The sequence below is a fragment of the Neovison vison genome, chromosome 4, assembly GCF_020171115.1.
Source record: "Neovison vison isolate M4711 chromosome 4, ASM_NN_V1, whole genome shotgun sequence".
Classification (NCBI taxonomy): Eukaryota; Metazoa; Chordata; class Mammalia; order Carnivora; family Mustelidae; genus Neogale; species Neogale vison.
In genome coordinates this window covers 151,078,237-151,104,731 of record NC_058094.1, presented here as the reverse complement: position 1 = coordinate 151,104,731, position 26,495 = coordinate 151,078,237, and the positions used below count along the sequence as shown (strand labels likewise).

At 34.7% G+C, this 26,495-nt stretch overlaps 1 protein-coding gene across 4 annotated transcripts in view; it reads left to right on the top strand.

Annotated features, from left to right (window-relative positions):
• Positions 1 to 26,495, top strand: part of PCLO (piccolo presynaptic cytomatrix protein) — a 530,926-nt gene that overhangs the window by 482,917 nt on the left and 21,514 nt on the right. For all 4 annotated transcript variants that reach the window (XM_044245920.1, XM_044245919.1, XM_044245917.1 and 1 more), the window contains exons 21-22: positions 3,324 to 3,465; positions 7,652 to 7,725. In XM_044245920.1, coding sequence (XP_044101855.1) covers positions 3,324 to 3,465; positions 7,652 to 7,725 — 216 coding nt within the window. The remainder of the gene's footprint in view (positions 1 to 3,323; positions 3,466 to 7,651; positions 7,726 to 26,495) is intronic.

The following is a 26,495-nucleotide window of genomic DNA, read 5'->3' as shown; positions in this document are numbered from 1 at the left end:
CTCAAAATTTCATTGAGACCCAGGCTCTGATGTCCGGTTGTAAAAGCGCTTTATTCATTAACGTGTTGAAGATAACGGAGGTTTAGCTCAATATGAGAGAATTGATATTTCTTATTTGGAGACTGTTCAAGAGAAAGAAATTAGTAAATATGTGCATGGTTTCAACTGTCTGATAAAGAACTATTAAAATACTTGGGTTTTTCCCAAGTTCCAGTTTCTCAAAACCTCTGCATTTCTGTATGTTTAATTGCATTTTATGCTATGTAGATAGCCCAGTAAAAAACAAAATTCTCCTCTACATTTTTTTAAGATTTTGTTTATTTTTTTGATAGAGATCACAAGTAGGCAGAGAGGCAGACAGAGAGAAAAGGGGAAGTAGGCTCCCTACTGAGCAGAGAGCCCAATGCAGGGCTTGATCCCAGGACCCTGGGATCATGACCTGAGCGGAAGGCAGAGGCTTTAACCCACTGAGCCACACAGGCGCCCCCTCTCTTCTACATTTTTAATTGAATTCACTTTTAGAAACTACCAGACATCAGGCTCTCTGTACACTACACTTCCACACCAGATTAGTGGGGGGGGGAATCAGTCAAGTACCAGATGTTTTGGGAAGATGATGCCCAACATCTTGATTAATATGAATTGTTCACCTAACTTCTAACTGCCCGAAGTTTCTTTAGACTCAGACTTACACATAATTTTGTTTTCTAAATATGTTAGGTAGACTTAGACTTAATCCAGTATATGCGTATGGTCTCTAGATTTGGTTTTCTTTCTTTTCCTATTTCTTATAAATTATTATTTGTTTGCATTTAAATCTACAGCACTTGTACAGGCTTTCCAAAGGAGATATCTATTCACCTACTCAAGATGAAAAACTCTCCTTAAATTTATTTCTAGCCATGTTCCTTTCTTCTTGTTATATTATTTTATATTCTGTACTCATCTCAAATTTCCCAAGAGGAATAGAACTAGAAATTGCATCAGGTAAAATCAAAGTTCACAACAAAAAGATTGAGTATTTTGAAATTTAAATAGGATGGCTCTGCTATAATAGCTATTTTGATGCATTGTGACATTGCTTTTGGCTGAAAATTGTTTTAATCTAGTAAAAGTAAATTGATTTAAAAATTAGTGTATATTAAATAAAGCTTGTTTTTGAAAATAGTATATTGAGATTTTCCAGTTGATGGTATTAAAGTGTTTCATTCAATATTATCTTGAAAAATATTAATGATAGTGTTGATTGGATTACAATCAAAAAGTGTGGCAGATACCTTAGAAAAGTATAGATATCTTAGAATCATTAAATGACTATCAAAAAATGCCAATTCAAAAGTGTGGTAGCTTTCCTTTGTTTACAACTAGTTGACTAATCTGACTCATTATGATCATACAGTTTAATTTACTTTATTAATGTTCATAATTTATATCATAATCCTATCTTCTTTATAGTTTTTAAGTTATTCTTTTAAAAAGTCCTTAAGTTAACACTATATACACCATCTGGGTTTCTTTTACATAGAAAATATCAAACATTTTAACTATCATTCTGTCTCCTCAAATCTACTATGGGTTACTGGTAATTCATCGATGACTCGTTATTTAACAATTTTCAAGCCTTTTTCTATATAGCTAGTCCCAATTTAACAGTCCCAATACCTGTTAAGTTATTGACCGACATTTCTTCCTTATTTCTCTGTTCTGAGAAAGTGATCTTGCTATCACTGCAAAAGATATTGTAACAATTCCTGTTGGCTTTAGAGAATCTGTTGTCCCTAAAAGAAGTAGAAATTGGGGAAAAGCCAAAACCTTTGCAAGACTTGATCCTGATTACCCTGATGGTGGATTTCCTGTCCTCAATGGTTTCCCTCACAATGTTTGTATTTTCCCCTTCATTTGGATGTATGGATTTTATTAAAATGCCACCAGATTAAGAGTCATTTTGTTTGTGTACATCTCTTGAGGGAAAGTATAGATATCTTAGAATCATTAAATGACTATCAATGATTCACCCACAGTGTGAATCTCTCCAACTGCTTAAGAAACTCCTGATTGAACACAGGTGATTTTATAGTAGAGAGAGACTCAAAGTGTTTTTGTATCCTAGAACATATCTAGAATTGGAAAGAAAATCAAGGAAAATTCATTACCAGGGGCTAGGCATGCTCAAAGACACTAGGGAGCGGCGATTGTCAGGAAAACCCTGCAGAAAAGGTTGTGGGTATGACAGAATCACAAGATGAGGAAGAGAAAGTAACTGAACTCCTGCTTTATCTCACTCCTCATGGTCACGGTTATGAGTGGAGGTCTCCGTATCGGAACCCATTATTTGCAAATACAGAAGCTGAGACTGTTTAGATCTACTCCAGAATGAGCTAGGATTCCAAATCCTGTCAGTATGAACGAAGCTCATGCTCTTAAATTCTGACCATGGGGCAGAAGACATAATAGTAATTTTTAAAATTTGCCTAGAGAGGCTTCTCTCCACAAAAAGAAGAGGAAATATTTGCTTTCTGTTCCATCTTCTGCATCGAAAGACCCCCCCATCTCCTCCGATCTGTAACCCCACTAACAATATTGTACTGTTCTCCCACTGTATTAGAAAACACAGAATTATAATGTTTCTATGGGAATATGGATTGTTTTATCCAAAAAAAAATCAAACGTAAGGAATTATTGAAACAAGTCCCAATAAGAAATGAAGAAATGCCAAAGGGGAAACAAAGGTCTTCAAATTTAAAAACCTGCTGGGAAGAATTGCTAGAAATACATACAAACAAACACAGAATTCTTCAAGCACTTCTTGAAACTATCTGTTCTAATTTGCATCTTCACTTCTCAGGAGAAAAACACATTATTGGTTAATATGAAAAATAATTAAGGAATTTTCCCTTATGCCACTATTTCTCTCTACCCAAGTCTTTCTAAATTCCTTTCTCCATGAAAGAGTCAAAATTCATATCTGCTTGTCCTTACTGTGAGACTGTACAAAGGAACCACAAAAAGAACCAATAATAATGACAATAGTAATAGACTGGTTACATACTACTTAACTCAAACAATTGTTTGGTTTTTTTGTTGTTGTTGTTGTTGTTTTTCTACCTCTGTGTCCAAAAAAAAATAAATAATCAAGTACTTAGTGTTACCACAGCACCTTACTGGTTAAGGAAAAGAAAATGAAAGGCAGATTAAGAAATGTGAAGTTCTTGCTAGAGCTGTTTCATTATCCATGTCAATGAAGAAACGTATAATGATGCCTTTGGAGATCGAGGAGAGTTTCATTGATTGACTGTGGTGTTGACTCTTCCCACACCATGCAGCAAAGCCTACCAATCACCGGCCTGCAGAAAGCTCCGTGTCCACCGGCTCCTCGGGCAGCAGCTTTGGCAGTGGGTATAGCGTGGACAGTGAAGGAAGCAGCAGCACCGCAGGGGAGACTAATCTATTTCCTATTCCAAGGATGTAAGTGTGGGTTTTTTTCTTTTTTTTTTCCCCACTACAAAGTTAACAGCATCATGAGTAAGCTTTTCTTAACACTTAACAGGAAATAACGAGATAATTACCCAGTTCTGACTCACTGTCCCCAATGCACTTCGACTGTTTATGCCTACATAGAAAATAGACTGTTCAGGAAAGACTGGATTAATTTAGTCAATTCTAAGGATGGACACTGGTCACTTCCAGGACTATTTCTTCAGTGCAATCTGCATTTAATAGGAAAACTGCTACAATAATCATTAAGTTCAGCAGCAGTAGTCCGTTGGTTCAGTAATTACATAATGATCAAACACAAATATTATTGGTGTCTGAGATAAACTTAGATTCATTTACTTTGAATCGGGAGAGATTTAAAATTTAAAGAGCTCATATATCATTTTTGAAATAGATAACACATTGGGCTCCTCATATAGACTCTTCAGTGATCTTTCCACAATCAAAATGGAATATTTTGAAGCATTTCCATATTTTCTAGAACGAATATCCAGTAATATAGGGGTCCCCAGTAGATAGTCTTGGAATAAAAATCATTTGTAATATGTTAATCCTCAAGATATTGATACTGCAGATCAAATGCAAAACGGAAGCAGATTGTGTTTAGGATGTGTCAGAGTGGGCTTAGTCATGTTGGTGGCAAAAGTTAGCAGCATCCAAGAGACATATGTAGGTTATGTCTGCTCCAGTATCAAAATCTAGACTTTCCAACCTTTCCTTCTCCTCCCAGGGAAGAAGTTTTCCAGGTTTTGAAAAGCGTCATTGGGCCACCCATCTCCACCATCTCGGTCAGGGCAAATCTAGCTTTGCAAGTTCTGTGAGCTAAAAATGGCCTTCACCTTTTTAAATGTTTTGGGGCGGGGGGACACAGAAGAATCGCATTTTATGACACATAAAAATTTAGGAAATTGTTATATTCAGCGTCCATAAGTAAAGTTTTATTGGAAAGCACACCCATTCGCTCATGTGTTGCCTAATGTCGCTTCTGCCCTCTAGAGGCAGACGTGAGCTCAGGACCCTTCAAACCATCTCCTATCTGGCTCCCTATGGAGTTTGCAGACCCCTGATCCCTGCACTCCTTAAAGGATCTTCGTTTTCTCCAATGTTGAGTGAAGCCATTTCTGGGAGTGGAATTCTAGTTCTCTTTGTTTTAATGTCAAGGTTCTTATAAATCTTTCCTTCTGTTGTCCAGAGTAGTCCCAATACTTAGATAATGGCTCAGTCTATAAAAGCAAAATAATGGGGGAAAGGGATTTGTACACTGAAAAATGTGTTTATTTTAAGATTTTTAAGTTACAGTTTTCCTACTTCAACTGTTACGTTATTGGATCACCTGCCCATCTTCTTTTTTTTTTTTTTTTAGTAAGACTTGGGCTATGGATTCAATATTATTTATATTTAATCAGTTCTTTTTTATTGGGCATTACTTCTAAAAGAAGTCTGATCTCATTAGTCCTCTTTCTCTGATGATCCTGTATGAAGAGAATTTCAGCAAATTCATTACATATCTCTCGCTAGGCTGTGAATATCATATGAGTTTGTAATTTTTTTAACCACACATTGCTTAATATCCCTCCAATTTATCCATACATTTCAAATAATTAAACAGTCACGATAAAGTTATAACTTCCAGAGAAAAAGTGTGTTATTTCCTCAGTATCTGAATATCTGAAGTGGAATTAGATTATTTATTTTTTTACATACATACCACATTCCAATTTTGTTTTTCCCATTTTCCTCAAAGCCTTTCAAAACTGCCTCAGGCACACCATTGTTTTGCTGTATAAGCACAAAGAAAATTCTTGTTTCCAAAGCAATATTTGGTATTTCTTTTATATACCCTTTTGTGTCTAACACAATTACTGCTTAAGTTAACATAAGAGTTCAATAACTATTGGTGATTGATTAACAAATAGAAGTTATAAAATGTGTAGTCTGCATGTTCTGAGCTGAAGATTATTTCCTAGGAATTCAGAAAAATTACACCCTTCATATAACCCACAGTCATGTTTCCTTCATACTTCATTTAGCTTCACGATGCTGCAGAAGTACCTGTAAGATCTTAGAAATGCCTCTCGTACACATTTATCTGTGCATCTAATGTTAGAATCAGTTTTCATTGGGGAAGAAAGACTGCAGCTGAATACCAGATACCATTAAAATTCAAAAGCTAGGACTCAAGGTCAAATAAAAAATAAACCAAATTTTACTATTACTAAAAATTTTAATTATTTTGTCAAAATTGGACATACATAGAAGAGTAATTTTTTAGTACTCTCATGTGTTAGATGAACACTCCTAAAATGCTTCTTCTTTCCATTTGAGTTTGACTCAGTAACAGGACGTTTGGTTCCCTCTGCTAGTCATAATGTCTTGCTCACTGTAAGACTGCTACTGTGTTGTTAAGCTTTTCTCTCTGATCGGAACAGAGCAGAGCGAGCTCTATTTTAAATTTACCATCCACTTGTATTGAATCTCATTGAAACAATTACACAGATTTAAGTTTCTTTTATTGCTTAATCAAGACTTTTTTGGCATATATTCAGAGGCAGACCATGTCTATATGTATATAAGTATATCCATGATTTATAACGTTTTTGTGTGTCCTTCACACTTGATAAGAATTTGTGTTTAAGTCTTTGACCTAGAATTGTCATAATGGAAAAATGTAATGGCTTTCAAGATAAAATAATTTCTGAGTTTATATCTACTCCTCTTTCATTATGTGCAGAACCATCTCTATAGAATGGTAAGAGAATCTTTAGAGCCATTTTCAAGTGAGATGTGATTGGATTCTTAAGAAAGAAATACAATTACATTCTCAGCAAATTCAGCAAAGCAAATATTTTTGTGAAAGTAAGAATTAATTGTCAGCAAATCTTTCTATGTTAGAATTATTATCTAGAAAGTAAAGTATCATAAAAAAAGAAAGTATAATAACAAGGCATTCTTTTGTTCAAACACCCTTTTTAAAACTTAGGTGTTTTTATTTCATCGTTTTAAAACATCTTATATAAGCATGTATAAAAGCAACTCCAAAATCTTTTCTATGCCTATAGCTTTTTCTAAGAAGCGTTTGGGCTGTTACATTATCAATATTCTGAACACACAGTGCTCAGAGTATCATGAATTCTTCATTGATTTGCCCTTCTTGAAAGTTCGAGGCTGAAACTAAAGGAGTAGTAGACTCTGGTTGAATTCTAAAGCCATTATGTTCATACCTACCTATTAATATTTTCTATTTATTGAATTTTATGTTGTTTTAGGCACTGTGTTAAGTACTGTATATAAATTTTCCATGTGATTTTCTCCTACCCAAAAGCTAGCTAGTGTTTCTATCTTTATATTACAAAAGGAGAAATAGATTCACCAGATTGAGTAGATTTGCCTTAGATGACACATAGCATGAAATAGCAAAGCCAGAGGCAGAGACCAGGAAGTCTGACTTCAAAAGCCAATATGCTACATACAGTTGAAACCAGACGGGATCTGAAATTCACTAAGTGAAATAAAAATCTGTGTTATTACAATATTATTCTTTTAAGTTATTTAATTCAACATTTCTCTTCTCCCAAAGGGTCTATAAAAGTCATCATAACATAAAGACATAAAAACTCTCCTCAGTTCTTAAGTTAAAAATGAAAAAAACAGCAACACCGTAATTCTCTCTTTTTTTTTTTAGACTTTATTTATTTATTTGACAGAGAGAGAGAGATCACAAGTAGGCAGAGAGGCAGGCAGAGAGAGAGAGGGGGAAGAAGGCTCCCTGCTGAGCACAGAGCCTGATGAGGGGCTCGATCCCAGGACCCTGAGACCATGACCTGGGCCAAAGGCAGAGGCTTAACCCACTGAGCCACCCAGGCGCCCCAACACCATAATTCTCAAACAAAATTTGAAAATTTCATGATAGTCTGATCTTTGATGAAGGAGTCAACAAACAAGACACTGAATTTTGAGGTATTATATTCAGACTAAGTATGAAAAAGAAACAAGCCCCTTTTAAAATTAACATGATACAAAGCAATTTATGGCCATTCAAGTAATTTATTGCAGGTCTGAATATATAATGTTACTCTATTTTTTGGGAACTTGATCTTCTCATTTGCATTTAAGAGAGCATAACTAAATGTGTAACCTTTTATTTTCTTTTAAACAGAGGAAAGATGGGGCAGAATGGGCAAGAGCCTGTAAAGCAGCCAGGAGTAGGAGTGGGACTAGCAGACACAGAGGGTAAGTTAAAATGTATAATTATTTTACACATTGTATACATGTATACATGTATAATTATTTTATACATGGATTTTTGTTAACTCTACATGTTACACTCTGAATGTTTGATGTGTTTCTCTTTGAATACAAATGTGAATTTCTAAGTGCTAATGGCAACACCATTAGGAAAATGACACCGTTCTCTATGTTATCTAGTAGATTAGAATTATCTTGTAATTTCATTTAAAAATTTCCCAATTTCTTGATTTACATTTAACATTTAAATACTTTGGGGTACTAAAAACTTAAAAGAGAAAGAAAAGTGAGAAGGATGATGGGGGGAGACTCAGAAGCTTCTCAGGGAAATCTCACTGAGATTTTTAAAAATTTTTTTGTTAAAATACCATACAAATAGAAAATAAATCATGAAACTTCACTTAAAATGGAAATTCTTAAATGTATGGACCTCAGTAGAAACTAATGGCATAAAAATCAATTTAACTTCTAAAGTAAAAACCCAATTTGATTACAAAATGCAAGAAAAATCTTGAACTTTGGGAGATATTCAGTACCTGTAAGGTATACAATGACTAGCTTATCTTTCATAATATTGTGATAAGATCTGACAACACTATTAACCTTCTTAGATTGCATAACCTCTCAGTAATTTCAACTCTCTTAATTACTTTATACTATTCTAAGTACTTTTCATATATTATCTCATTTAATTCTTAAAATTACCCATGAAGGTAAATAATACCATATACTGGTTTTTACATAAGAAGAAACGGAGGTGGAAATATCACACAAGATAAGAGCAAGTAACCTGAACCCAGGCAAATTATGCCAAATCACCTGCTATTAAAAGGAATGATTAATGGCATGGTATCACAAAAACACAAGATGAAGAAATAGGAAACCCAGATTTGGATTTCAAATCTAGTCCTGCTATCTAACTGGTGACCTGATGTGTCTTCAGAAACCTCATCTGGCAAATATTGGATGCCAATGACAGCTAGGTTCCTTGTGGATTAGTACATACCACATTTTTCTGATTCTACTAAAACTTTTTCTTTAGATTCATTCAAAGACTGTATTATCTGCTGCTGTTTTCCCCAGGGTTCCACCGTTAATCTACCCATCATTTTATACACTCAGTACATAAACTCAGCAATTCTCATCTATATTTTGATTGGGTCCAAATTTACCCTCCAGACTCCCTGGAATTCAGCCTCCCATAGTTCATGTCTGCCAGGCACTTGCATCCAACCAACAAAATGGAAACTACTCTGAATATTTAAAATAGGGGAAGTTGATGGCTGGCAATGGTTACCCACTTATAGTCTCCCTGAGAAACCGGGCGGTGTAATAACAGACCTACTGAGGTGGCAGAAGGAAGCGACTATCCTGAGAGCTGAAACCAGGGTAAGCCTGAATTGCAGGGAGCAGGGGACAAGGAAGAGAAACAGCAAATGCCAGAAATACATTCGGAGATAGTTGAGGATGGGGAGAAATATCCTGGTTACTTCCTTCTTCCCATTCTCCAATCTCTGCCAGTGCTGCCTGATCAAATCCCACTGGAAGCCTACTGCCAGGCCAGGGAAACAGCCAAGGAGACAGCTACCCTGATAGGAGAGCGGGGGCAAGCCGGAGAATGCACCCAAGGGCCCAGAGGTGCAGGGCCAGTGCAGTATCTTGCCTGAAGATCCCATGGAAGAATCAGATTACATACGTCCTGACTTAATTCACCCTCTTCCAGATTTTGTGTCCTTCTCCTCCTGTGCTCTTCTACCACTAACCAAATCTGTGCCTGTTTAAACCATAATTTGCACATTTTGTTCTTTGATTTGAATGTATGTTTTTATGCCTGTCTCCTCCATAAAGTTGAACGTTTAGCCTAGAGCTATGGTTTAGTCATCCTGGTTGCCCAGCACTTGGCAGAAAGCTTTACCCATAGCATTGCTTCTAGGATGTTTGTTGAACTCCTATATGCCATTCTTCAGGGACTTTGGTTAATATTGAATCAACTGTGCATCTTGGATCTTTTCAAGCAGCAAGAGCACAGTACAATGTTCCATTGATTCTTTTCTCTTTTCATTTCCCTCATGGTTTTTAAATCATTTCCTTTGACTACATAAAGCTTTTCATGTCTTGGTTTAAAAAAAGAAGAATGTTTGTTGAGTGGATGAATAAATGATATAATAATATATGAAAATAATGCCCATTGATTTTTATATGACTCTAGAATTCAGGTAATTAGAGAAACAATTCACGTGCACTTTTTTCAAAGTCAGATTACTTAATTTTAATTTTAATGTTCACTGATATCTTGGAACACTGAAAAAATAAAATAAAATTAAAAAAAGAAATTAAAAAGGAAAAAAGTTTATTGATGAAATTATCTTAGTATAAATGTTAATAACTGTCAATGAATAAAAATTGTTCAGCCTAATACTTCTTTCTTCTTTCCCATCACTCCTACGAGTATGAGCCAGTCATACGCTATTTTATATTTTATTTAAACTTGTGAGTCCATATGTTTATATTTTAGTGAACTAACTCTTATCAATATTTAATATCAGATTTAGTTATTGCACAGAGGGCTGGAGGTTGAGGATGAGGATAAGATAGAATACGTAATGTAATGTGAATCATTTATAGTTATGTGCCCTTTCAGTAACAATATTTTGGACAGATTATTTTTGACTGAGTGACTTCTGAAGTTTGGACAATAAGCAAATTTATAATTTACTATCTATATGAAGTTGGGCATGAAAATATCCAACTGCAAGAGATATAAAAAAGATTGCAAATAGGGACACCTGGGTGGGTCTGTCGTTAAGTGTCTGCCTTCAGCTCAGGTCATGATCCCAGGATCCTGGGATTGAGCCCCACATTGGGCTCCCTGCTCAGCAGGAAGCTTGCTTCTCCCTCTCTCTCTCCCTACTTGTGTTCCTCTCTCACTGTCTCTCTCTCTCTCTGCCAAATAAATAAAATATTTTAAAAGAGAGAGAGAGAGAGAGAGAGAGACTGCTAATAATATGAAGAAGAAATCTTCAGTAAGTATTTAAGCTTTACAGATAATTTTAAATTTAAAAGAATACGTAGAGGGCACCTGGGTGGCTTAGTCGTTTAAGCATCTGACTCTTGATTTCTACTCAGGTCATGATCTCAGGGTTCTGAAATCGAGCCCTGTGTCAGGTTCCGTACTCAGTGGGGAGTCTGCTTGAGATTCTCTCTCTTCCTCTGTCCCCCCGTGTGTACATGTGTGCTCTCTCTCTCTCTCAAAATAAATAACTCCTAAAAAAAAAAAAAAAAAACAGAGAGTGGGAAGAAAATTATTAAATCATATAGGAATTCAATTACTCTGAGCAAATAAAAAGAAAAGATCAATTTACTATACAAGATTTTGCTTTGTTCCCATAGAAATATAGAATCAGCTCTTGTGCTGTAATCCAGGTATATTTATGATATACATTTTGTTCTGACCAATTCAGAGGATTGCTTTCCCTTCCTTTTGTTGTCAGGCAACATATTTAACCAATACATAGCCAAACAAACAAAACAGAGTTCAGTCAGTTTGGTTTTACTCATAATGTTCAGTTTCATGACTGGATTTTTTCCTCCTTTAAATTCTTCATCAGGGTACCAGAAAAGTTGTGTCTTAGTAACTACTAAGGTTTTTTTGAATGTGCCACTTCCCCTTGAGTCTTTCGTGTTACGCATTTAAGTACTTTGTTTTACGCACACCTTGGTCCACTCTAAGGAAAACTGATCTACAAAGATATGCATACTTTAAAGCAAGAGTATATCATAGATTTTAAGTAATCACCCTTGTACAGTTTATTTTTATAACATTTTTATTGTTTTAGAATTAAACTATACAGAATACAAAAAGTAATGTTTTATGGGGTTCAAATTTTATGTGGAACATGTTATAGAAATTTTTTTAATGCTAGTCTTGTCCTTGTTCTATTTATTGAGTAAATCTATTTATTCCGCATTCTGATTTTTTAAAAAAATCATTTTCCACTTAGTCACTTTCTCCAATAATGTTGCATCTTCCCTATCGCACTGACTCATAAATTTTAATCTCATGCTGATTAATCTCATGCTCTGTGTGTCAGAATATGAGACCAATCAGAGTTTCTGGAGTTCCAACCCAAATTGTAGTAAAAAAATGGTAGCACTCCTGTGGACTGCCTCTGCTAATAACTGGTTGAACTGTCATAATTTAAATAGGCGCACAATGTAAAGTGCAAATAAACACCGTGTTTGGCACATGATTAACATCCCTTACATTGTAGCTATTATTAAATTAAAAGTGAACACAGGGGCACCTGGGTGGCTCACTTGGCTCAGCATCTTCCTTCAGCCCAGGTCGTGATCCCAGAGCCCCGGAATCGAGCCTCACTTTGGGGCTCCCTGCTCAGCAGGGAGTCTGCTTGTCCTTCCCCCAGACGTCCACCCCACCCCACCCCACCTGACCCGACCTCCAGCTCTTGCTCTTTCTAGCTCTCTCAAATAAATAAATAAATAAATAAATAAATAAATAAATGCAAACCTTTTAAACACAAACAAACAAATAACATAAATACAAGTGAATATAAAAGAGAGCCATTTGGATTCTATCCAAGAGTGACACTAGTCAAGACTGACAAAATATCACACACTCTTCTGAAGAGCTCTACAAGACCACTCCTCTTACAAATTTAGATCAAATCAATTAGCCTTCCCAATTGTAATGACAAGTGTTTTCCCCATTTACACTAAAACCCTCTGACACTCTTAAGAGACGATGATCCCTTTCCTACCTTGTTTTCATTCGTTGTAATTAATAGTGTTACTGTTTGTTGGTGGACATCTGTGGACATTACATATAGTGTCTGGCTTAACCCGTTTATTCTCCTAAACCAGGGGTTCACAAGCTTTAGCAGCAGGCATTAAGAATCACACTTTGCATGAGGTTTAATTTTCCGGCTGCATGTATTTCAAAAACAAATCACCCTAATACATCATTTATTTTCCTAAGTATCTTTAGAAGTCTTAATTTAATCACTCAATTTCCATTTTCAATGGGGCAGAACAAATAAACCTCTGCCATTATAGAAATATGCTCAACTCAACCCACAAATGCTTTCAGATAATTGAGTCAGTGAAAGCCAATCACCAATAATGCTAACCCAAGGAGGCTGGAGTTAGGGGATAGAACAGAAAACAAGATTCAATTCAACATCTTACTGGAAGTGGGCGTTTTTTTGCTGTTGTTGAAAAAGCTTACCAGTTTATGTAGAAATTAATGAAAGTCGATAATGACCACAACAATCTCATTTTAACTGACATCTCAAGTCATTTGTACACACATATATTTTTTTTACATAGCTCCAGTGGTGATTAGTATGAGTGCTTTCAAGGTTAATGAACACATTTTACAAAGTCCATGGGACAAGTGCAGAACAGAAATGACTTCCTACATTAAACCAATAAAAATCTAGGCCTCAGGCCTAGAGTCTCTATCTTGTTATCTGGTTTTGAGAAACATTTTTTTAAAATAGCTTTTAAAAAACTTTTCTCTATTTCCTTTTATATATGTATATATATTCATTTAATTTTCCCTCTTTCCATGACCAACTGGATTGTTTAAATATTAGCCTGCAAAGAGGAAAATAAAACACCACTCTGAGAGGCCCTAGTTAGAACATAATAATTGCTGTTCAGAGGGCATCCCACAGGTTGCTCAGCAAATACTTATCGAGCGCCTGTTGTGACCAGCACTGGGTTAAGCCCTGGGCTGCAGGGTGGAATGTGACTTAGTCCTTGTCCTTCTGAGCTCCATGTAGAATTCCCCCAATTCAGATAATAGTTATAATCTTGATCCTGAAGAAAAATTCATTTCATCCTCTAGACATTTATTTCCTCTCTTTCTAATTAGACTGAGGAAATTTCAAATTAAATATGAAATGTCTTTTTTTTTTTTTTTGTCTTTTGTATATCCCTTCTCCTTTTATTATTCTGGAATCTTCTGATTCTGTTCATTTTAATGATGTCAAGAATGGATCTTTCAAGGAGTTCATTAATTAATCTTATTATTGAAGTATAGTTACATTCCATGTTGTATCAGTTTCAAGTGTACATCATCATGATTTGACAATTCTGTACATTACTCTGTGCTCACCATGGTGTGTACTCACCGCCTGTCAACAAATAATGTTATTACACTATTAGTGACTATATTCCTTATGCCGTACTTTTCATTGCTGTGACTTATTTATTTTATAACTAGAAGTTTGCATCTCTTACTCAAGGACTTAATTTTTAAATAAAAAATTATCTTTATTTAATTCAGTTTTATTGAAGGTGATGACAGACAAAATTTATTTATAGTATATTTATTGTGGATGTTTTGTTAAAATCATTAAGAAAATGTGTTATTTGATTTTTATCTCAATTTTGAGGTCAGAATGTGGTCAAGGGAAATGTGATTAGTGGGTTATTCTGTATCATTTGATTACTTATCGTGCACAAATTGTGCTTAAAAATAGACAACCAGATCGAGCCCTACATGGGGCTCTCTGCTCAGCAAGGAGACTGCTTCCCCCCCTCTCTCTGCCTGCCTCTCTGCTGACTTGTGATCTCTGTCTGTCAAATAAATAATTGAAATTTTTTTTAAAAATGACAACATATGTACATTATGTTATGAAATTATTTTCAGTGGATTGAAAATGTTTGCTTGTTTCTGAGCTTCTTGCCCTAATTTTACTAATACATATACTTTGTTTTTGTATGTCTATAATTCATCAGTACTAAATATCTCTATTATGTGCAAGACATTATATTAAAAATCTGGATGCTATAGCGATCAATTCAATACATTGCTGATGTGAGAGGGCTTATGATCTAGGACGTTCTATCTCATAATTAAGCAGTGAGCAAGCAAGCATACTCATTCATTGGGTAGACTCAAAATATTCACAGTGGCTAGAGACTTGTGCCATTCCTGGTGTTAAATATTTTATTACCTTTAGTAAGTATAATGCAAGAAAGAATTATGATAATGGGTCATAAATTCAAGAGCAGATTATGCGCGTTAGGATTTAGACACTGGAAAGCATTGCTAAAGCTGTGGGCGTTGAGAGGCACGATTCTGTGGAAGAGGTTATAGGTGGTGACTGTTTTGAAAGAGCAACCAGATCCAAATAGCTAGCAATGAGAGAGGCAAATTCCAGGCTGAGGGAACATGGTGAGGAAAGATGCAAATGAAAGAAAGGATATGATATGTGGAGGGGAAAGCAATTCAGTGAAACTGGATAAAGGGTGCCAAAGGAGAGCAGAGAAACTTGAAATTGGTACAAAGTTAGGTTGGATAGGGAAGTTCACATTTCTGTGAACAATGGGAAATATTAAATGTTAATGAGGAATTTAGACTGTATCAAACTGATAATATTGACTCTTTCTGTGGAAGAATAAGGTAGATCTCCTTTTACATTCAAATCATCTTTTAGGACTTTTTTGGGATTGAAGTATGGTTGATCCTTAAGCAATGCAGGGGTTAGGCTTGTGGACTCCCTGCACTGTTGAAAATCCGTGTATAACTTTTATTCCCCCCAAACTTAACAACTCATAGCCTACTATTGATTGGAAGCCTTACTGATAACATAAAAAGTCAATTAACATGTAGTTTATATGTTATGTATATTATATACCATAGTCTTAAAATGAAGTAAGTTGAAGAAAAGAAAATCATTAGGAAAATAATTTATGATACTGTACTGTATTTATAAAAGAAATCTGCATGTTAGCAGACCTGTGCAATTCAAACCCGTGTTGTTCAAGGGTAACAGTATAAACATGAAATCCAGGTAGAACAATACATACTGTGAAGTTGGACTGTGATTCTAGAGTTCAGGATTCAGGTCTCACTTTGGATCTAGATTCTATCATAAGGTAGTAACGTTTAGGGAACATCTAACATTGTCTCTCTTAAGTTCTATCCACCAGAAAAAGAAAAATCTCAGCAACAGTTTATGAGAGGCTCCTCCCCACCACCACCCTTGCAAGCCATATGCAGAGAAATTAAAAGCCAAAGGATTTTAGTGCTTTCGGGGGAAAAGTCAAGACATGACCCTGAGCTCGTGACCTTAGCTGAAACCAAGAGTCAGACGCTTAACCGGCTACACCACCCAGATGCCCCTAAAAATGGCAATTTCAATCCCTGGCTCTAGCTCATGAATTTAAATACAAATATTCACAGGGTCAGATTTATAATTAATTCTGTATATCATTTCATCTTTAATTATTTGCTTAAGTATTCTCTACCCAATTGAGGATATTAGGTACATAATGATTTCTATTTTTATCTAGTTCTTTTGTGGTGTGAAATGTAATATCTAATTATCTAAGTCAATTTCTTTTATTCCATGCCATGAGATAACAGCAAATCAATTTTCCTGGAAACATTTGTTGAATAAGCTTTCTTTTCCTCACTGATATGAAATACCACATCACTCATATTCAAAATTTGCAAGTGTATTTATGTCTGGTAATGGGCTTTCTGGAAATTTTATTGACATATCTGTCTGTTTGTATCTGCCACACCTATTCAATTATCCTAATTCTATTTTCAGTTTTTAAAATTGGAATGTTTTTACTTGCTTTTTTTAATTTTTAAAAAAGAACTTTAGGGGTGCCTGGGTGGCTCAGTGGGTTAAGCCTCTGCCTTAGGCTCAGGTCATGATCTCAGGGTCCTGGGATCGAGCCCCACATCGGCCTCTCTTCTCAGCAGGGAGCCTCCTTCCCCCTCTCTCTCTGCCTGCCTCTCTGCCTACTTGTAATCTCTCTCTCTCTGTGTCAAATAAATAAATAAAATATTTTTTTAAAAAAAGAACTAAATCTCTCTTTGTTGAGAAGCAAAGGAAATTCCGCGTAAATATTTATTGAAATTAAATGAAAACTCTAACATAATTTTGAGCTAATTGACCTAATACGTATACTATTTTCTTATCCATTGACATGGTATATTTTTATATGCCAATTTGGACATGCTAATTTTTACATGCATGGTATTAGGCAAGTTATTGAAATTCTTGAAGTCTCTGGTAACTAATCTACAAATATAAAAATAACAGTAGTACCGACCTGACCAGTGTGCTGCAGGTAGTGATGGAAATAAGGAGTGTAATGTGTCTGGCACTGTAGCTGCCTCATAGTCAATGCTGGTTATCATTGTTTCCATCGTCACCTGTATCATGTAAGTGATTACTACTGGCCTAATTCTTCCCAAGCCTTTTAAACCCATGTTCTCAAAAATGATCTTTTTTTTTTTTTTTTTCAGCCTGGGTCCTTCCAGTGAAAAAGATATTTTTAGGGTACTACATTTTCCCATTTGTTTCCTATACTGTTATTACAGTATTTCAAGCTATTCTTCTTCCCCCAAATAATTCTGAGGTACTCTCTTGTTTAGGAATCCCTTCCTTCTCTCGAGGGTTATTTCCCTAGACCTTATCATATTTCCTGAAACTGCCTGGGTTTAAAATCAGTTCAGCTGATCTCTGGACCCGTAGTACTCACTGGGAATGTAAAATTGAAGGTGTCTGCTAAAAAGTAGTCAGATATTGAAGTGTAAAAAAACATTCTAGGTCTTTACTCTGAGCCAGATTCATCTCTGGAGGTTGTTGATGGACCACTGATGGAAGATACCTTGGCTATTCTTAGCCTTAGTATACATCAAAGAACTAACAATTGACAAACTTAAAGCCCAGAATATTTTATACTTTCAGAAATTAATATCTCTAATGGAAATTTTTAATATTTTAGGAAAGTGTCTTTGTTGCCTAGAAGTCCCTAAAATACTTGTATTGGGAGTTAGTGCTCTGATTTATTTATGAGAGAGCAGCTCTTAAATCAAGATAAGGACATTACAGTGTAGCAGAAGGTACTGAATGAATATAAGCCAAGAGAATTCTCTTACCATAGCTGTAGAATTAATAACACAGATATATATATATTATGGATATCTAGCATTTATTTTGTTCTAAATGCATTTACATTATCTGGTTTGTCACAAAACAGTCAGGGATATAGATAGGAAATAATGATTTCAGCTTTATAGTTATGGAAACAGAGGCTCAGAGCAATAAAACCATTCACTCAGAGTTGCATAGCAACTAATTAAATAGTCTGGGTTAAAATTTACAGATACATAATCTACTGTCATCTGACTCTAGCCCTATATACTTTCTAACATTTTTATCTTAATATTTATAGTTACAAAGCTACTTCGTGAAAAACTATTTTATATTTATAAGATGGTTTGCAATAATTAGAAAAGAAAGCATTCGTCTATGTTGATGCTTATCACCAATTAACTAATATCAATATCAATTACATTATAGGCACTATGTAGCCTATATGTAGCAACAATTTTTAATTAATTACCAGACATTTAATTTTCCATTAAATCACTGTACTCAAAATAGTATTGTATTAACAAAATAGATGGGTACACAAATGAAATAACATAGTGTATATATGACAATATGACTATAAATTTTAAACTAACTGGACATTTTTACTTAGTAGAAAAAATTTTTTTTCAAGTAGCTGTGTCATAAGTTTCTTCTGTAAGAAAAGAACATTAGTCTACTGGGTTGTACCATATAGTAGTAATTTAAAGTTGGATAAAGGAGATAAAGTTAAAAATAATAAAAATATTTTTAAAACTTTTTTTAAAAGATTTTATTATTTATTTGACAGAGAGAGATCACAAATAGGCAGAGAGGCAGGGAGAGAGAGAGAGAGAGAGAGGAGGAAGCAGGCTCCCTGCTGAGCAGAAAGCCCGATGCGGGACTCAATCCCAGGACCCTGAGATCATGACCTGAGCCAAAGGCAGTGGCTTAAACCACTAAGCCACCCAGGCGCCCCAATAATAAAAATATTTGAAGAAATTTAGGAGACTATTTGTATAACCTTGGTGGCATTTGCCGGGTAGCTTTCTAAGCATTAAAAGAAATCCATAAACCATGAAAGAAATAATAATATTTTTGCCTACAGAAAAAAATAATAAAACTTAAATGGTAAAAGAGACAAAAGCAAAAGCAACAAACAATTGATGATTAGGTTAAAAAATGTATATGTGATCACCAAATGATCATTATCCTAAATAAACATCTCCTTAAGGATCCTACATATTTTTCTCAATTAAAGAGAAAAAATGATCAGAAGTTATGAAGTAACATTTCAATGAAACAAGCATTTCACTGGAGGGAAATTATCAATTAACTTATAGTTGTTAGAACAAGAAAATTAAATGATAAAGCCAGTAGGTTCAAATTCTAACTAATAGTAATTCCATGGAAAATAGTAAGAATGGAGAGAAATAGTATTCAAAAAATAGCACATTGCTCCCTCAAATCAAAGAAAGTAAATCTCCATATTGGAAAGACAAGGAATGAAAAAAGACTTACAACTGGAACAACATCATAATAGTTCAGAGATATAAAAAAGATTCCAAATACATCTAGAGACAATTAATTAATTAAAATACATTATATGCAACAGAAGAAGGACAAGAATCCATAAAATCTCCCAATAGCAAAACAGACATTTAAAAAAATAGAGAAAAATGGATAATGCCTATGACATTCAAAGTGGAAGGCATTGTAACTAAAATTCTACCATAGGGCACCTAGGTGGCTCAATGGGTTAAGCCTCTGCCTTCAGCAGGTCAGGTCATGATCCCAGAGTAGTGGGATGGAGCCCAGCATTGGCCTCCTTGAGCAGCAGAGAGCCTGCTCCACACGCCCCCTTCTCTCTCTGCCTGCCTCTTTGCCTACTTGTGATCTCTCTCTGTGAAACAAATAATAAAGTCTTAAAAAGAAATAAATTCTATCCAATAAACAATCCATCAACTGTAAGCGTTAGGTAAAATCATTTTGGGAAAGTCTAGGTCTCAAAAATTTTACTTCTTATGCTCCCTATCTGGATGAGTGGGGTGTTCATGCAGGACGGGAAAAGAGAAATTGACAGAAGTCACGATGTGTCTGGCCAATTGAAAAATGGTTTTGACTGGGGTTTTAGTACTCTTGGATATTTTGCGAACAATTAGGGGTAGGTATACAGAAAGCTAAGCAAACTGTAAAATAAAAATTATTAATAATTTGAGGAAAAACGAAAAAGTGTTTAGGTAAAGAACTCCATGTAGTACCTAAATGGTCTCAGATGTGAACAATGTTGGTCACGTCAATGTAAATACCAAATATTAGTATAATCAAGATTGCAACATAACTAAGTTGCAAGAAAAAGACTAAATCTTCATCCACCAAAATAAAACATCAATAAATTATAATGGCAATAGAATATTATTTTAAGAAAGTAATATAGAAAGAACCAAAGAAAACAGAAAAATAGTTGATAGTAGGTTTTTCTTGGCAATTTTTTCAAGGGTTAGGTAAAAATGAAGGATTTGGACATGGGAGAATTGATTTTTGGAAAAAAGAAGGCATAAAATGTATAATGATTCAAGTTTTTGATATATGAGAGAATAAAAAATTAGAGCTAGCGATCAAATAGTATGAATGAGTAAAAGAAAAAAGTGCCACTATTTGCGGTAAATATCTTCCTACTATTACCATAATGATTATGAATATTCATTCTTTTAAAATTCTTTAGTAATAGTTATTGCAATAAGTGCTTTCTTTAATATACACATTCATCAAAGTTATTCTGATGGCATTACTGTTACACAGACAAAGCTTTTTCACTTTGTCATTTTTTTTATTATGTTATGTTAGTCATACATCACATCATTAGTTCTCATGTAGTGTTCCATGACGCACTGTTTGTGTGTAACACCCAGAAACTGACTTTGATAACTAAAATACAAAATCTCTGGGAGAGAAAAGGCTATGCAATCAAGATGTTTTAACATTTTTTTCCACATCGCTCAAAAGTTAAAATGAATTTTATAAATGGTCAGCAACAAAAATTTCAGAATTTTGGAAAATGTTAGAATTCATTGAAAATAATTTGTTTTTTCTACCATTCAGATTGTTAGCTATTTCCTCTGATTGAAACATTCTTATTTGTTTTATCCAGAAAATCACTTGAAAATTCACATAATACTCTATAGGGAAAAAAAATAAAACTTCTTACATTTAAATAAAAAGGAGAACTAACTTCTGTCCTCCCTCCGAAAAAAGACCAGCACATTTCAGAGAAGTCCTTGCTCAACCAAATAACACTTTCCCTGAAGGAACCAATTTTACAGATAAGGAAGTAACACAGATCTGAGATAACATACTCTGAGGAAAGTACAAACTGCTTCTTTCTAAATGTCTAAATGTCTTTTCTAAATGTCTAAAATGTCAATATATGCTATTTGCTTTGCAGTGATAAAAATTACAGGAAAAAAAGCATTCACCTGTTTAATTATTTTATTTTGAAAAAAATTGCTGTCTATTAAGTCATCTTTTGCACTTCAGTATTTTCCTGCACCAAGCCGATGCAATTTTAGACTATTCTTGAAAGCAGATGCTTACTTGCCCTCAAAATAGCACACCATTGTGAATTCTGTAATTTACATTGCCCTCTGAAGTCCAGAACTGTCATTGGTATTATGGAATACTGAGAAGCTATAGCAGAGCTTTGTCTTACATATGTGGTTGTGACATGATTGCTGATATATCTATATATAGATATAGATATAGATATAGATATATATCTCCACATATCTATCTAGATATATATATATTCTGTATCTATTATGTTCTATATAGATATATATATTCTATATCTCTGTATTCTCTCTCTCTCTGTATGTGTGTGTGTGTGTATGTTCTACCTGATCTTTTAAAAAAAATCAACACAACCTCTTCAACCAGAAGAACCACAACATTACACGCTGCCATTTACTTGCTAAGCACTCTGCTGGTATCTTTAAAAACTGGTGGCCTCAATTCTTATAACTCTCTCAATTAGATATAATATTTATGATTTCCAGTGTCTAGCACAGAGATTTGCACAAAATACCCACTCGTTAAGTATTTTTTGAACCAAGAGCTCAAGATTCAGAGAGTCTGAAGTATAAAGCAAGCCTAGAAATATAGTTGTCACCTTCAGTTAATATTTATGCAAAAACATTGTGATAGTCTTAAAACTTAGGTTTCTTTGAACATGCCTGCTATATGCAAACATCTCTAAAAGGGGCATTAATCATATATGTTGATGTACAGCTTTGTATGGAGTTTACCAGCCTAAAACTGAACTCAGAGTGATGGCATTGCTTCCATGAAAAACTACATAGTCTGTGTGGACACTGGGGAGGGTACGTGCTGTGGTGAGTGCTGTGAAATGTATAAGCCTGATGATTCATAGACCTGTACCCCTAGGGCAAATAATACATTATCTGTTAATAAAAATAATTTTTAAAAAGACATTAAAAAACTACAGAGTCTGCTTAAAAGTATGGTAATTCTGCATTGGTTGTGTTGAGTTTTTCACAAAGCCCTGGCAGATCTGCAGAAGATGATTAATTATGAATCTCTCCCAGAAAGAACCCGTGCCCTGGGGAAGACAGATATGTTATGAACAATTAGGAGAAGAGTTATAATAGAAGGGAACTTACATTGAATATTAAGGCACTTTGCTTTAGATTGGCTAAAGAAAACCTTCCTGGCAGGGAATGCTTTTGTAGATGGTTCTTGAAATAAGTGTAGTAAGAAGTGTAACTGGAGGAGGGCTGGTGTGGTTTCCAGTAAGAGGAAGTTTCATGTTCAAAGCCTTCAGAGGGTGAAAGAATATGTATTATTGGTGAACCTGCAGGCGCTTCTGTGTGATGGCAGCAGGTTTAGGCTGGAGGGAGACAAGGCTTGAAAGGTAATCACAGTTCAGGTAATTTATGAAACATCAGACACTGTCTGGAGGAATTTAAACTCTACGCCGTAGATAGGCAATTGGAAGATGTAGATGGATTTTTAAGAGGAAAATGACTCGATCGGGTCTGGTGCCAGGAAGGATGGGTTATAAGTGATCACATCTGCAGTCGGGGACCCGTTAGGAGGCAATTCAAAAGTCCAAGTAAGAAGTGAGAAGGACTGGATACAGGCAGGGACAACAGTAGGAGGAAAGGGGGATAGACAGCTCTGGGAGATCTCTAGGAAGACAAATGGGAATGCGTTCGTTCTCAAAATGATTCAGAATCAAAATGCAAATAGAGCAGCTTTAGCACAGTAGAGATGAAATGATGTGACTGTGGTCACTGTCAACGATCAGTTGTTGAGTACTGAACTCATAGTGATTTCAGTAGAAGATTTCAGAAGAAGAAACTATGATTTCAGAAGGAGAAACTGAACGTGTTAACAGAGGTCAGGCAAACAGTGATAACAAAGTGTGGGGAAAACGATAAAATGCGAACCTGTGCTTCACAGAATTTTAAAGAAAGAAATTGTGTCTTAAAAGGCCATATGGTATGCACTTCAGAGAACATTTTTAAGATGAATTAAAAGAGGAGAATGGAGTTTGAATGAGGTTGAACACTGAAATGTTGCTCTCTTAACTTTGTACACATCCAGGGTTACGATTCTGTCGTTCGGAAAACTTGAGGGTTCAGCTCCCTTGACACGTTAACAACTGTGTTAGCATGTGTGCAGGGCAGCCTAAGTGAAGGGCGAAAATCACTGGCAAACAAGTTCGGATGACTGATTTGGTTTTTTAATTAAAAAATTCCAGGCTGTATCCTAAAAACAGTGAGGGGATTGGTTCAGTACTTTTTATTTTATATATCTCTGATGTTATACAAGAAAATAAAAAATTCAGAATGCTCCCATAAGGTACTGAAAGCAGATTTAACCAAAAGAAATTACAATTCTATATTTGAAAGTGCATAAATATCAATCAATGCATTTTAGAAAGTTCTCTGGGAACACGAAGGTTTTTTGGTTTTTTTTTTTTTAAGTAGAAGAAATGGAATTTATCAAAATACTCCCTCTTCTAAAATTAACCAGGATATTGTGTTTACCTTTTGAAACTTTTTCTCAGTCACTAATATTTCGTTAAACCAGAGAAACAGGGATGTTGGTTGAAGGACCTGAATCAGTCCTTGGTCTTAAATCCCGAGGTGTTTGGGTCCATTTCATATTCTGTGTCTCTGTGTCGAGTAAGCAGGGGTGTCTGTTCAGCTTCCATTTTAATTGGTACGAAAAGTATTTTAAAATGATTTCAGTTACTGCAAGAGGCTAGGGAAGTCAGAACCATTTGCCAACAATTTATTTTCAAGACAGATAGCTTTTTCTTCAAGTGTTTGTTACTTTTGATAATCTGATAGTTTGAGTTCATTTACTTTTAGTTAATGATGTCTTGGCTGGGTCAAAATGTAGGTCAAGTCGTGCAGGTTAGTTTGATTTTGACACTGCTGTGATATTTCTCAGCCAATTACAATTTGCTTTTTTATAGTCAGCAGTGAGGCTATCTGGGCAAATTTAATATGAACCGTTGCTCGTCAGTTTTTGGATGTTTTAGAGCCGAAATAGGATCTGTTTTCAGAATGTGCTCTTCTTGTTAGTTTGGAAATGGGAATTAGCAATCTCAGATTGAGATCTTTATAGCATTTGATTTGATATATGAAACTCTCATTTAACTAAGTTTCATTAACTAATAAACTTCTTCCTAGATTTTTTCCTTGATAAAATGTTTAAATATATTCAAAATAAGATATTCTACTGAAATGCTCCTGAAACTAATTATATTATAAATTAAGAGAATGGAATGATCATGTTATTGAAAAAATGGCTTTTTAAAAATCATATCTTTATCAATTAAGGAGTGACTAATTACCTTCCCTGCCAAAATACTATCTAAGATTAATCTGGATTGAATTATTATCATGGCAGACATGATAACATGAAGGTATGTTATGGAAATATGCAATATTATGTTACTTAAAAAATAGAATTTTTAATTTATTAAGAATACTGCTTCACTAATTTCAACAGCAAAGTTTTAAGAAAATTCAAAACTTTAAGTTTTAATTTATTGGTGGGGAAAAGTATGTCTGATTTTTTAGGTTAGTTGAGTTTTGTAAGAGGATAGAAGGGAAGAACATTGCTCTTCACCTGGGAAAATTGTCCTCCCATATTTTATACCTCCTCTATTTTATTTCCTCTTTTCCATCTCAACAACTACCCAGTTGTAGGTTTTCATCCCATCCCACCCTGAGAACCTCCCAGTCTAGGTGCTCTCTGAACCAACAGTACCACCATCTTCAGGATCATCTTTGACAGCCACTGTTTAGTGTGACCTGGTCACTCTAGCAGAAAGCCTTTCTATGGACCCCCAGCAACTACCTAACTCTAGCTGGGTTTTAATACAATAATTAGTCCACAAGACACAATCATTAGTCCATAGAATATTCCATTTTATGTTCTTTTAAGACAGGTCACTAAATTATCTACTTAATAATTTTAACTTTAATAGTAATTGTGTTTTATATTTATCAAAAATATGAATAATCTTGAGTATTTCATTTACTAGCGAAGCCTCAGGTCAGTGCCATCCATGTACAGACAGGCAGGATTTGCACAGCCCAATTCCAGGAGGCACTGTTAACATAACTCAGTTGTAAACAACACCCTCTGGAGTTATTAATGTGACTTTCCTGCCAGAGAAATGTGGTATATTACACTGTCTGGACTTAGGGCCCAGAATGACACAAAGCTTACAAAAATTAGATGTTAAGGAACAATTCCATTATGGTACATTAGAACTGTTAATAAATTAACCTACTGGAACTTAAATATGCTAGGCGCATTTAATCTTTGCAAGAAACTTGTGATATTAAACTGCTTTCTCAATCACCCTTATTATGGTATCAGAAAGGTGGATGTGATGTCTGGGTATGTAGCATGCATCTTGCAATTATTAAGCAAAAAGGATGTAAATGAATACTAAAAATAACATAATAGGAAGTAGAAAGAACCCAAGTTCCTAAACTCAGTACTGTAATGGCAAGCCTATGTCTATCTCTGGATTTCTTGTTATATTATAAAGCTAAATCTCTGTTTGTTTAATCATTCTAAGTTTCCTATTTCTTATAGCTAAAAACAATTATTAAGGATGCAGAAGGGAAAGAATGGAAAGGAGGAAAAAAAGAAAGAAATTAAGTAGAAAGTAGAACTAATTTCAAATCACCTTTAATTCTTGTTGCTGTATTTAAATTACCTCATAAAAGATGAATTTAATTCAAGTAGATTAAACATCTCTAGCTACATGCTATATATAGAGAAAATATAATTAAAGTAAAATCTCATAGAAAATTTGCCATTATTCCTCAAAATAAAGTTGGCAAAATGGTGACAGAGTCGGACAAAATTGATAGAAAAATCGAGGAAGAAAACAATAGCCTTCCTATGTCACTTGTAACGACCACTTCAGAAACAGGATAAAAAGAGAGAGCCTTTTCCTAGTAGCAGCACAAAGTCTAAGATTCCAGGAAATAACTAGTATCTAACAAAATACTCAGCACTTTATGAGAAAAATGCAAAATACTGTTAAAGTTCATAAAAGAAGACAAATGAAAAGAGAGCATGATGTAAAAATTAATACCATAAATATTGCATTTGTTCCCAAGTTAATATGTGAATACCAGGAAAGTTCAATTAAATAGCAAAAGCTTATTATGGAATTTTGAGAGCTGATCCTAAAATCCATATAAAAAAGGTAAGCGCCAAAAAGATTTTGAATAAAAATGCTAAAGTAGGAAGATTACTCACAAAGTTATAGTACATAAAATATGGTAATAT